The following is a 14367-nucleotide window of genomic DNA, read 5'->3' as shown; positions in this document are numbered from 1 at the left end:
AGAATAAAGCTCATGAGATAAACTGCCACTTGTTCTCTACTTCTATAAATGGAAACTAGAAACCACACCAGAAGAGGACATTTGATGAAATTATATTGCCCTTAATTAGAAAACAAAAATAGCAACTACTTAGAGAAGAGGAATACTGTGAGGAAAAGATTCACTGTCTTGGGTACTTTATTTTCTTCTGCTTCATTTCAGTACCATTTCTATAACTTTCACAGGGGCTTAATTGAGGAAACAAAGGGTTTTAGACTTCTTATAGCCATGCCTCAGCTCATTTTTGCTGCAATAACTTAAGATTTTTGTGTGATATTGGTGGGGTGGAGGAAGATTGTCTGTCTGTCTGTCTGTCTGTCTGTCTGTCTGTCTGTCTGTCTGTCTGTCTGTCTGTCTGTCTATCTATCTATCTATCTATCTATCTATCTATCTATCTATCTATCTCCTGCCTTTATTATTTTTAGAAATAACTCAAGGTGGCAGACATATCACACACAGCTTCCTCCTATTTTTCCCACCACAACAACCCTGTGAGGTGAGCTGGGCTGAAAGAGAGTGACTGGCTTAAGTTCACCCAGGTGGCTTTCATGGCTAGGAAAGACCTTAACTACTAGACCAAACTGCTTTTATAGTGCTTGCTGCTTCTGCTTAAGTAAGTTTTCCAGATCTTCGATTTTTTTCAAAAACATGCAACTTCCTTTCTCTGCTGCAGATGTGCGATGGAGGTGTCCCAATACAGCAAATTCTCCCTCCTCCCCACTTTGTGTTTCTAGCTTACAAGTCTGTTTTGAAAACCCACCTATCTTCATCCATGATTACATAATCAAACAATGGTTTGCATTCTCAAAAAAGCCAACTCTTCGCTAAATAATTTTCATAACCGGACTTAATCTACTCATAGAAAAAATGCTTCATGTGGAACTACCTTTGTCCATTATAAGCTTAAAGACACAACAGACATGAGCAAGAAAGATTACTGTTAGACATAGGGTTCCCTCGCCCGCCCTCTCTCTGGCCCCATTGCCTGGTGAAAGTAGCAAAGGAAAGACTCTGCCACTAGATCTCAGACTCCATTTTGATACCTGTCCCCTCTTCGCCTCGCTGCTTTCCTGCCAGGAAGGGGAGTTAGGATATGGCCAGAGACGGCTTTCAGAAGGAAGTGGAGGGATAGTCGGAGGAGACTCCAAGGGCACATATGATTTGGGGAGGGGAGGTCGAGGTGGACCAGGTTCCTGGAGTGGAGAGGAAATCAAGAAGCATTAGGAGCAAGAGCAAAGAAACTGTGAGAATGTGAAGGAAAAGAGAATTAGTGAGACACGGATACATATAAGGACAGATGTTAAACCAGGATAGGCACCTGCATCTGAGCACCAAAAACCCAGGAGTCAAAGTGAACAGCCTTTTTCCTTGGTGACCAACCCAGGACCAATCCAGAGAATACCACTGCTAGTCAGGCATCACTTGATAAATAATGTACATGGTACGATGACTTGACTTTCACTTGCTTCAAAAAATATCTGCCATTTCAAAATATGCATCCCTTCTGAGACACATTTTTCAAAATACAAATATTTTATAACATCAGCACAATCTGCTGTTTCATCAGACAATGAAAGCTAGTGTCTCAAGACATGGCTGATGAAGACTTAAAAGACCTCCCATTGATTCATAAACACTGAGGTCATGGCAACATAGAAAGTGATGCTCCACACAAGTATAAGGGGTAGCACATGAGTGGAACTAGGGTTTATGACTGTTTCAGGGCAGGAGTTTGATTTTGATGACAGGAATAGCTTAATGAGTTGTTTCCGCTAAACCTAGAAATTTAACTAAAAACTTTTGGCTTGTTCTGATGTATTATCAGTCTAATACAAAGGAAAAAACAGGGTTCTATCACAGTGGTACTCAACCTCAGCAGCTTTAAGATGTGTGGGCTTCAACTCCTAGAATTCCTCCAGCCAGCATGCTATCTGGGAAAATTCTGGGAAAATTTTAAAAGTTTTTGAGGTTGAGCACATTGATCTATCAATTTCTGCATAATTTTTTTATTGATGAAGAAGGCTATCTGACTCTCCTCATCTTTTGGCTCAATCCAATGACTTAAGTGTTTGTTTATGATGGGCAAGCATGAACTTGTTACTGTCTAAGGAGGATACAAAATTAGTATCATACATTACTGTGCTGCTAATATCATGCAACTAAATCATTCCAGACTTTTAGAGTTCTGAAGCACTCATTGCCATGATATTTAGGTGGTCTTTCTAAAACAGAACAGTGGAATTTATTTGGCTTGAATTCTTAGCATTTATTGGGTGCTTCTTCTGATAACACTATCAGTTTCCCAAAGAACATCTAGATGACACCTTCTATGAACTTGTTCCATAGGACAATCATTCTCCTGAGAGACTGACAATCCTATTACAGAAACAGAAGATGGATATTTCTGTGTCAAATAACATGCCTCCACAAAGGTTTGCCTGAATGTTCAGAATAGCTCATTTAAAATGCAAAATAGAAGCAGCCCAAACAGTTCTCAGTTCTATTATGTCTCTTGAGTCTTTCCCCCTCCTGAAGCCAATAACATCCTGAATTATGCTTGATCCAAGAAAGAGTCTCTTCTCTCTTCCAATCCCCTTTCACAGAGTGTATGCCCATATATGTGTATTTGTGTATCTCATACAGCCTGCCTAATTTATTATTTCCCCTGCACACAAACACATACACACCAAATAGTTAATTTTGTAATGAAAAAAAAAGCCAGTCAAAGCTTGGTCCTGTTCTCTGTCATAGTCAAAGACAAAATGCCATGGCCACAATTAGAGAGGTAAAGGCTGTTTCCACAGCAGATTCACCCAGCCAATTGGAGCTGCAAAGATTGCTGTCCCTGATTGTATCGTGGCTTGTCCTTGAGGTACTCAAGATTTTCAGGGGGAAAAGGAAAAAAAAAACATTACTTCCAAACTGAAACAGTTAAAAACAGCTCAAGACTGATGGTGAGATGGAGACAAGGTCATGAAGACGTGGCCCTCAAAAATGGTTGGGAAAGCAACAATGTGCTTCATCCAGCAGGTGTAAGGATGAGTCTGTAGACTGTGCTCTGAAAAGAGGTGCAATTCAGATTTTTTTTATCCCAGGTGTTACTCAGATGCATCATTAGTTTTTTGCCAACTGCACAAGCATAAAGAAATAAGAGATGGGGACCCTTGCTTTATGAGAAAACATCTGCTCATTATTTTAATTGCTAAAAGGCTACTTCTTATAAAAATGAAATTGAACAGAACAAAGAAAGAGACTATTTTCTATAATGATCAATCTCTGGTCTGTTTACTTTCAATTGCTGGAAAATGTTAAAAACCAAATTTAAACCAAATGAATAAATAAAAATTAAACTCAATTACATACAGAACTTTTATAGATAAACTGCTGCACCAAGTGCCAGCTACCAGGAATTTGTTCTTTAGATTCCCAGTAACAAACTACAGGTTTTCAAGGATTTGGGGCCAATTTCCCAACCTTTAACTGGCTGGTTCTCTGAAATTATTCGAGCATTGTAAGCCAATAATTAATGCTTAGATTTATACTATAGTCATTGGAGGAATTTGTCCATCCGTTCCATGTCAGAAGAAGGTGTATATCTCCACCTACTGGTGGAATGATAACCTTTAAAACAAAAACATCAGGGACCATCTTCTGGCTGCTTCAATTTTCCAGCACCTTTACACAGAGGTCCCCAACCTTTTGGGCACCAGGGACCGGTTCTGTGGAGAAAGGTTTTTCCAGGGACTGGAGTGTGCATGGTTTTGTGTGCTGCCTGTATCCCATGGATGGGGCTTTGCTTGTTTGTGTGGACCGGTTGCTAGCATGCTGTGGCCCAGTACTGGTCCACGGACTGGGGGTTGGGGACCCTTGCATTCTAATTGACAAGAGATTTGCTCACCTCATTGCTGCCTTGCTTGGTAGGGGAGCTCTGGGATCCAGATACAAGAGAGAAAGGACTCAGGGGGCTTGTGAGGCTAGCTGAGCTCAGAGGACTGGCTGGACTGTTGGAGCTGTAAGTTCCTGATGGGCCAAGGGCCACTGCAAGAAAGCGGAGCAGATAGTAAAGCATTAATGAACTGCAGGAAAGGGACATATAATGATGAGTTGGAGATAACTGAAGTGTATCAAACAGAACAGAGAATCTTTTCTACTAAAAGGAGAAAGAGGGCTTTTAGAAAAAGGGATGAGGCTCAATATACTGTACATATAGGAAATAAGAAAGCATATAACATTATTTTCTGCTCCCTAAAGCATGTTTCTTAAGCTCAACTACTTTAAGATGTGTCAATTCCACTCCCAGAATTCTGACTGGGGAGTTTTGGGAGCTGATGTCCACACATAATAAAATAGTTGAGATTGGGAAACACTGGTCTAAAGTACCTAAAACTGGTTAAAATATGCTCTAGTAACCATGTTTTCTTTTATTGCCCCCTTACATTGTCTTCATCCCAACCTTGACCCATATTCCAAAACATTTTAAGTCATCCTGATGGGATGTTTCAGTGTTAAAGGTAGTTTTCCCTATTAGGCAGTCACCAAACTGCATCAGTTTTACCAAAGACACATTCTGAAGCACTTCACCAATCCATATGACTAGAAGACCTCCAAGGTCTCTTCCAACTCTGTTATTCCATTATATTATCAATGATACCATCAGATGGCATAAGCAATGGGGGACAGAATTAGGCTGGCACATATTGACAACCTTAGACTGGTACAGCTATACCTCTCTATCCTGGCCCTGAGCATTGTCCTCCAGGGCCATTCTGTTTGAACAATGAGAGAGTCCAGTTCTTTCAATTATTTCAAACAAGGCTCTTCCTTGTATATGCCAGGTCTCTCAGCCAATAAATCAACTTGAATAACAGCTGACGAGGATGGATGAAGGCGGCTGCAGTGTGAGATGACTGCTTCATGGAACAATTCCCCCCTGGGTTTAGCACTCTACTGGGAGAGTAGTAAATCCAAACTCAGAAGCAGCTTGAACAACTGACAGATAGGGTGAAGTGGCAGAGAAAGAATTGCTCATACAATCCCCCTAGAAGCCTATCAGCTAATGTTTGTACTGCTTTTGGACACAGATGGGCTTTTTAATGGATGAGTGTTAATCTGGTGTTCAAGGACAGTCTGACAGGAATAATGGATTGTACCATGAAGCAGCAGCAGCAGAGAGAAAGAAAGGTCACACAACCTCCAATCTCTCAGCTATTCAGGTTATTCGGATCCCTTCGCCTGCTGTCTCTTACCACCTGGGCAAGTGACTCTACATGTGACAAAATGCCTAGTGAAAAGAAGACTAGTTTTCATGGAAGGTTAGGCCCTACAGTCTGGTCATATGTATAAACCATTGCCAATTACAGCTGTCCTCTTTCTACAAGTCAGAACAGAGACACTGAGGATTAGCAATGGGAGGAGTAAACTCCATGTTGATGTCAGGCTCATGGATAAGAAAAAAGTACTTGATGCAGAGAGGATTGTGGGCAGAAGGGATAGCTTCTCAGCTCCAGTACCTCTACTTATATCTTTTAAGTACTCCTCACCCCCATACATAATATCTTTCTTGTTAGGTCTCCCTAGCTCTAGAGATAAAGAAAGTCAGAACAAGATTTTTGAAAGCATATGTAGCTTTGAATACATAGATTCTTGGGCTGTAGGACCCTTAACTTGTATCCATTAGTTTAATCCTGTTATCACCACCGTAGTTATTCTATTTGTTATAGATTGGTTGATCAAAGAAAAGGCCACATTTATTGGCTAGCTATTTAACTTATCTGTCATTTATTTATGAGACTTCTATGCTTCTCCACTCCAGAAAACTTTGAGCACCACAGATAGGGAGCTGCTGCCCTGCACTTAAGCAACATTAGGGCTGGAAACCGGAACATTTCATGCTGAGCATTAAGGTAAAAGCAGATACTCAGGTTTGGAATAATGTCGACATCACCATTTAGTATGGGGAAGGAGAGATCTAAAGCTTGATGGGGAAGGAGATGGGGAAGGAGAGATCTAAAGCTTGATCATAAAGCAGAAGGGCTTCATATACAACTCAATCTAAAATGCTTTGCATTTTTAAGTAGATAAGACACATTGGAAAAAGTACTGAAAAGGATATTCAAATGGATTAGAGACCTTCTCTTTAAAATATAACTAATGTGTTCAGAACTTCTTAGTTTTAAAAAGAGGCAGCTTGGGGTAGGGGAGGACAAAGTTTACAAAATGATGCCTAGCATAGAAATAGTGAGAAATGAGTTTCAAATGCTATTTGAAGTGCACCCAGTCCAGGACTGACAATAAAAAAATAATTCGTTCCCTCAACACATCTTTAATTGATGGGATTTATTGCCACAAGATGAGATGGTAGTTGCTGTATGAAAAGAAGCTGGTTTAAAATTGTAAACTAATTTATGAAGGATGAGACTATCAGTGATTTTAGATGAACTGTTTGAACAGAAATGGCATAAAAATAAAGGGATTAAAACAATGTCATCAAGAGGAGTGTCAGAGCAGATATATATATATATATATATATATATATATATATATATATATATATATATATATATATATATATATATATATATATATATATATATATATATATATATATATATACATATATATATATACATACATATATACATATATATATACATATATATATATATATATATATATATATATATACATATACATATATATATATATATATATACATATATATATATATATATATATATATATATATATATATACATATATATATATATATATATATATATATATATATATATATATATATATATATATATATATATATATATATATATATATATATGGATCCTTGGTCATTCGGGTTTTCCCCCGCGTAGAATTGAAGGTATAGGAGCAACGTTTAGACGGAATCCCATCCGTCATCCTCAGGCTGGTGGCTTCAGCTTCCTTCTTCTGGGAGAAGGAAGCTGAAGCCACCAGCCTGAGGATGACGGATGGGATTCCGTCTAAACGTTGCTCCTACACCTTCAATTCTACGCGGGGAAAAACCCAAATGACCAAGGATCCACATACAAACACCCGCAAAAACCTCAGAAAACATATATATATATATATATATATATATATATATATATATATATGCTAAAAGGGACGCGGTGGCTCAGTGGGTTAGGACGCTGAGCTTGTCGATCGGAAGGTCGGCAGTTTGGCGGGTCGAATCCCGAGTGCCGCGTAACAGAGTGAGCGCCTGTTACTCGTCCCAGCTTCTGCCCACCTAGCAGTTCGAAAGCACGTCAAAATGCAAGTAGAAAAATAGGGACCACTACGGTGGGAAGGTAACAGCGTTCCGTGCGCCTTTGGCGTCTAGTCATGCCGGCCACATGACCACGGAGACGTCCTCGGACAAGCGCTGGCTCTTCGGCTTTGAAACGGAGATGAGCACCGGCCCCTAGAGTCGGAAACGACTAGCACACATGTGCGGGGGAACCTTTACCTTTACCTATATATGCTACGCCAACACAAATAGCTGTGTAGCAAATAGGATGCATGTAACTTTCAGTTACAAAGCTTAACTTTGTATTATATTTTTAAAATGAGCCATAGACTGTTCTGACTGGGCATTATAGAAATTATACACTGGAGTCCAAAATATTCCAATATTAAAGATTGAAGATTGCTTGTTGAAATGAAATATAAGTAGTCTTTGACTGAGCTCAAAGAAGAAATTTCCTGACATAGCAATTAATCAGTGGGACGGATTGCTTCCAGAAGTTGTGGGTGCTCCAACATTGCAGGTTTTAAAGAAGAGACTGGACAACCATTTGTCCAGAATAGTATAGGGTCTCCTGCTTGAGCAGGGGGTTGGACTAGAAGTCCTCTAAGGTCCCTTCCAACTTAGTTATTCTGTTTTTCTGTTAAAATTACACTTGTATCATTGTGGGTATTAAGTAGGTCATCATATGACCCACCTGATTTTATGACATTTTTAGCAATGGTCCAAGGATGCAGCAGGAACGTGCAACAAATGGTAATTCTACACTGATTGGAACAGCAACCAACTGACTCTAGTGAGCATTTGAGGTAGCAGAAAATGGATGTTCGTTTCACAATAGCAATGGCAGATAACCAACACTCAGATATTTAACACTCAGGTATTAATTGAACATTGTATCAGGTTACCAATAGCAACAGCACTTAGACTTATATACTGCTTCATAGTGTTTTACAGCCTTCCTTAAGCAGTTTACAGAGTCAGCCTATTGCCCTCAACAATCTGGGTCCTCATTTTACCAACCTCGGAGGGATGGAAGGCTGAGTCAACCTTGAGCCAGTCAGAATCGAACTGCTGGCAGTTGGCAGAATTAGCCTGCAATCCTGCATTCTAACCTCTGTGCTACTTAAGGCTCATTAAGAAGTAAAAATCAATTGAAGAAGTGGCCCTCACCTCGGTGTTTTGCGGTGTCTGTGCCCCGAGAAGGGTTGTTCTTTTTGAGTCCCTCCATCACATCCTGGATTCGCCAAATCTCTTTCTGGATTTGCCTGTTGAGCATTTCATTCTGAAAGACCGAGGAGAGAAACAAATCCACATTTAATTAAACTAAATAATAATGCTAGTAATTAATGTCCCATACTTAATTGTGGGCAGGGGGAAGGATAATTTTAGGCAATCATGAGTATAATATTAGGTGAGTTGTGATATGTATATTTCTTTTCTTGTCTCTGTCACCAGGCTATCACTTAATACCTGTTAACTACTATAATGGAAAGTAGATAAATTAGAGCAAGAAACAACAACAACAACAACAACAACAACAAATCCCAGAAATGTAACTAAAGAAAGAAAAATAGTGCCTGTATGAAATGTTTCCTTTAAAATCTATTTAAAGCATCTCTTCATGATAACAAAATACCAAGATTTCGGTTCTGCTCCTTTGATATTGAACATACTTACTTAAGAATAAGTAACAATCCGTGAAGAAAATGGGGGTAGCAAAATGTTTCAAATTAAAATTATTGTGAGTTGAAATGATCTATTTTGAATCTGAAACAGCTATCCTGACATTATTGGAAGTATTCTGATGCTATTCTGATGACTCTGGATATGTCCTTGGCTCCAATCAGCCTGCTTTCAAGCTGATTTCAAACTCATTTGTTTTAAACTCAAGAGAGCTGCTTCAAGTTCAAAGCAGATCCAGAATAGTTGGAATATTACAATACAATTGGAAGGATCCTTTCAAACGTGAACAAAACTCTTTTAAAGTGAAAATTTTTGGATCACACCTAATAAAAAGCAATATAGTTTAAAAGGGGAGTCATAAAAACAAACATATGCAACTTTACCATGCCATTTTTTAATAAAATGTTGGAAGGAAGGAAGGAAGGAAGGAAGGAAGGAAGGAAGGAAGGAAGGAAGGAAGGAAGGAAGGAAGGAAGGAAGGAAGGATTATTATATTGACTGACTCTGGGTCTGTGCACCAATGTCTCTATCATCTGCAGTGATTTCAGAACTCTCTGCACTGTGGAATAGATGTGTTTGATCCTACAGTTGAATTGCAATTACATCATCAAAAGTATCTGCTCTTGGTTACATTTCTCTTTTTTACAGGTTTCAGAACTGGGGATTTCTGAGAACTGAAGTTCACATATCCAGAGGATCTTCAGTTAGGGGAGTCTATAAATTCTGTTTCCCCTAGGCTTATTTGCATCTGCTATTAGAATTCTGCAATAGAAAAGGTATCTTGTAAGAAAGGGAATTTCATCAGGAAAAAGTATAGGTAATAAAGGAGTAAGCAATCTCTTTGTTTAACTTTTCTACAAAAAATGTCCCCTTCAAAGATGCCTTTTAATAAAATAAACTGGGAATTTGTTATATTCATGCCTTTGATAGGTGAGTCTTCATAAAAGAACGAGGAGGAGTGATTGCAAAGGGAAGAGACAGAATGGAAAGAAAAAAAAATAGAAATCAAAGGAAGGACAGCTATGTGTTGAGAAGAATGGATGAGAGATTGAAGTCTAGACCTGCAGTGAAAGAAAAGAGCACACAGAAGAAAAAAGGGCTGGGGAAAAGTTGTTTGCTTCTTTTATAATAGGATGAAACAATTATGTTACAAATGTTAGCACAAAAATACTTTTCCACAATTAACTTGGTGATCTATGTCTGCTAATTAAAAATAAATAAAAGTAATCATTTAAATTATTTCAATTGTGCATCCTTGCCCAATCTCTGTGTGATCTTTCTTGCAGATTAAGCCCATTTTCTCCTGAGGACATTTGGCTTCATCAGCTCTTGGCAATTCAGCCTCTAGGTTTTGAACTTTTTGAACAGGCTATGTAATCCCTAAGTAAAGAAAGGTATAGTGTCTCACATGAAATTGTTCATGAAGAAAACTGTGGGTGTGTGAACTTGATTTTATTAAGCCTCCAGATTGTAGATAAATCTTATCTCTAAATTGGAGAGTGCTTCAAAAGTTAACTTCCTATTGGCACAAATGTGTAGAGTACAGTAAATATAATGCAGACAATACTCTGCATTCTGGTTTTTACAACTGTGGCTACATTCTTTGAAGCAATTGCAATTCTGGCAGTGTGGGTCTGTATAATACTGATTCATTGCCTAATATCTTATTAGAGTTCTTCAATCAATGCTGTGAGCAGAATCACAGGGATGGAGAAAAAAAACCAGCCGATATCCCTACATCAGTGTATAGTACTTTAGAAATCAGAAGCTTGATTTCTGAAAATTATTAAATTGCCTTTATCTCACAATGTCCCATAAACATGGTTAGTGTATGAATTATGTTACCCTTGTGACTCTGCAATAACATATATGGCTAAAATGTGCTATGATATGCAGATTTATTCATTAAAAAAATTCCATACCCATTAGGCAATTTACAAATATTTATTTACAATAAAAGCAAAATCAACTCTTAGCTTAATTTTAAAAATAACTATAAAAAACAAAAAATGCTTGGATAAAAATTAATATTGTAAGCCCCATTCTAAATTGTAACAGGGAAGGGTCACCTCTGCTCTACCAGGATGTTGTTACATAGCATAGCCTCTACCACAGGAAAGCAGAAGTAGCTGCTGATATTAAATGCATCCAGGGTAGAACATGTTATTTTTTTCATTGGTAAAGATGGTGTTGGCATTAGTGGTATCTGCAGGAATATATGTGTAAATCTGCAAAGTGCCAAGTGCAATGTTGCCATAGGAGGCCCACTCCTGTTGAATAAATGTTAAAATGGACTGAGCTTTGATCATGGCACTATAGACACCTTACCAATTTTGGCCTTCTGCAGTGATGCTCTTAATTGATATCTGTATTAAAAATTCATATCTGTGTTGTGCAGAGATAACAGGGGCCATTGCTTCTCACTTCTTGTCACAGCTTTTTATGTGTACATTTTCTCCTTCGCCTATCACCTCTCCTGCTATATGACCATTTATGTCCAAGTTTCCCAAATTAAAGTAATAATCACCATCGTTTAAAGTCAAGCATGCAACATTGCAAAAATATTCAAATGTTTCCTTTGATTTGTGCGATTCATTTCAAATGCAGAATTAGGGGTCTTTACCGAATATTTAAATTGTAACAAGTAAATATAGCTAGGCTATGTATCACATTTCAATTTTAATATGGATATCTGCACCAATCTGGTCACTCAGCTGAGAGGTCAGCTCCCATCCAGCTACGAGTGATAAGTAATTTGTTATTGTAGCTCAATTCAGTCACGGAAACACAGCTACATATCAAGGTGAGTGAAATTACATTGGAAATATGCACAAGAATATAAACAAGTGTTGATTTATTATAATTTAAACACAGAGATGGGATAAGCAGATCATCCATCCAATTAGAACTCAAAATGTTGCCTGCCCTTTCTATGGCCACAAGCAATATTTTTCCACTAGGAGACAGAACAGCTCCTGTCCTCCATTGAGGTCATCAGAATGTCAAATACCAGGAAAGCAAGCTGGGATTAAACATCTATCTGGCAGACATGACACAATGTTTTTATAAACATAAGTTTGTGTCTCAATAAGTACAAATTCCGAGCCGTTTAGACAACTTTTCTCAGCTTGGGCTCTCCAAGTATATTATATTATAATCTTTGTTAGGCACAGTTAATCTGAAAATTTCCCCAACTTAGTAGACCGAGAAACTGGGTGAACGATTTCCTTAAATTTGGGTAGGATTTGCACTTATTTCCAACATATTCTAGGAACTCAGCATTCTGAGCATTGTATCCTTGATCAGTGGATTTGCCTTCAATCCATTTGATGCAGATGGATTCATTCTCACCTGGATGTCCAAGTTCAGCTGTTCCCATAAATCATCATGCAAGGCTGACACCTCAGCTTCCAGATTCTCATATTCAATAGTGCTGTTGGCCAGTGCCTGTGGGGATTTGCAAACAGTCTCATCAAGATACGAATGTCTGGCTAGATCCCCGTGGTGCAGAAAAACTAATTGGCATAGGAACACTAACTGTTCAACCATCTGTTTGGATCACAGCCTTCAAAACTTCACAGAAGAGACAAAGATTTCCATTCCAAAAAACATTTGCTTTTTTAAGACTCATTATAAGTCTTCAGGGGTAGGGAAGCAAGGCTAGCATTTTGCTTGTTTCTTTAGGTTGGATTTTTTTTTTTTGGCATTCTGGTCAAACATAGACCCTATTCGCTGAATATAGTTTTGGAGAGACCAAATTGATGACGTACACTTTGGATGTTCTGACCTTTAAATGTGATTTTGCAACTTACTCTTGTGTTGAAGAGGGCTTTATGTCATTTCCTCCCTCCCCCCTTTTTATATAAAAGAAAAAGGCAATAAAAGAATAAAAGACTGAGGAGATGAGTTGCACAATGCTAAACTATCAAAACACTATTCTTTTCGATTCTAGCATTTCCTGGCAACACCAGCATTGGCAAAGCAAGGAGAACAGACTGCCCATTCAAGCTTAGCTGGAAGCACCTGGTTTTCACAACAGCTAATGCTGCTGGAGAAGCAGTGAAGACTGCAAAGCAGTGAAGACTGCAAAGCTGAGAAGGCCAAAGCCTCTACTAATCTCCATGCCAGTTAAATATGACCAGAAGCTCAACTATTCCATCTGTATACTTCCATTTGGTATAGCTGTGAATGATATTGAATGATGGGATAAATCAAAGCTAATGATTAACAGACGCACAACCCTTTCCCTTAGATCAGTGTTTCTCAACCTTGGCATTTTAAGATGTGTAATGGGAAATTCCAGAAGTTGAGGTCCACACATCTTAAATGGTTAAGGTTGCGAAACGCTGCCTTAGATAGTACTAAGTCCCTGAAGGTTTCTTGGTGCTTGGGATTTCTTGGTAACTCAGGAAACTTCTTAGATTACCGTGCTGGCTTGGGACAGTTCCACCCGGATATTGATCAACTGATTCTGAAGGGATTCCTTCTTGTGCAGCAGTTTTTCTGGGTAGGCTGGCTGACTCCCAAACATCTCCAGTTCCTGGTGTGTCCCCATCAGTGCACTCTCTAGACTCTCCTAGCATAAGAAAATACTTGTTTGATAAAGGCAGGTAATCCAGAAGCAAATTCAGGACTTAAAAGATTTGAAGTTGGTTGCGTTTTCTAGCTAAGAGTCTCTTTCTGGACTAGAGTACAGGTAGTCCTCAACTTACTGTTACATGTTTAGTGACTGTTCGAAGTTACAACAGCACTGAAAAAAAATGGACTTATGACCATTTTTCACACTTACGACCATTGCAGCGTATCCATGGTCACATGATCAAAATTTGGATGCTTGGCAACTGGCATGTATTTATGATGGTGGCGGTGTCCCGGGCTCATATAATTTTCTGATGAGCAAAGTCCATGGGGAAGCCAGATTCATTTAGCAACTGTGTTACTAACTTAACAGCAGTGATTCACTTAACAACTGTGGCAAGAAAGATTGCAAAATGGGGCAATACTCACTTAATAATTGTCTTGATTATCAATGGAAATTTTGGTTCAGATGTGGCCGTAAGTCAAGGACTGCCTGTGTGTATATTTGTTCTGCTTCTAAGCTTTGGAGTCTCACTTTCATTGTTTCTAAAATGTATGTCCATGGATTTATTCCTATTTCTATTCTTTTGAAAATCATTACATTTAATTGAACTTTTCTCATGTTTTAGGATGGAAAGCTAGTAAATTTATGAGAAAAATAGAGTTGAACTTTATAAATTTCTTGGATAAGGGCTTCTTCTTAAGTAGAAACATGGCTATAGTCAGGCTCTGAAGGAGAAAACAGTAGTTTATAAAGAATTTAAGGGTCTATAATCAATATTTCTGCAATAAAATTTTTA

General features: G+C 38.4%; 1 protein-coding gene across 7 annotated transcripts in view; it reads right to left on the bottom strand.

Moving 5' to 3' along the window:
• PLEKHA6 (pleckstrin homology domain containing A6) overlaps positions 1–14367 on the bottom strand; it is a 217233-nt gene that overhangs the window by 15251 nt on the left and 187615 nt on the right. For all 7 annotated transcript variants that reach the window (XM_081324113.1, XM_081324115.1, XM_081324114.1 and 4 more), the window contains 4 exons: positions 13416–13565; positions 12341–12436; positions 8477–8588; positions 3938–4077 (listed from right to left, as the gene is read on the bottom strand). In XM_081324113.1, the coding sequence (XP_081180239.1) occupies positions 3938–4077; positions 8477–8588; positions 12341–12436; positions 13416–13565 (498 nt within the window). The remainder of the gene's footprint in view (positions 1–3937; positions 4078–8476; positions 8589–12340; positions 12437–13415; positions 13566–14367) is intronic.

The sequence above is a fragment of the Vipera berus genome (assembly GCF_964194415.1).
Source record: "Vipera berus genome assembly, chromosome: 3".
Lineage (NCBI taxonomy): Eukaryota > Metazoa > Chordata > Lepidosauria > Squamata > Viperidae > Vipera > Vipera berus.
This window is presented reverse-complemented; position numbering and strand designations above follow the sequence as displayed.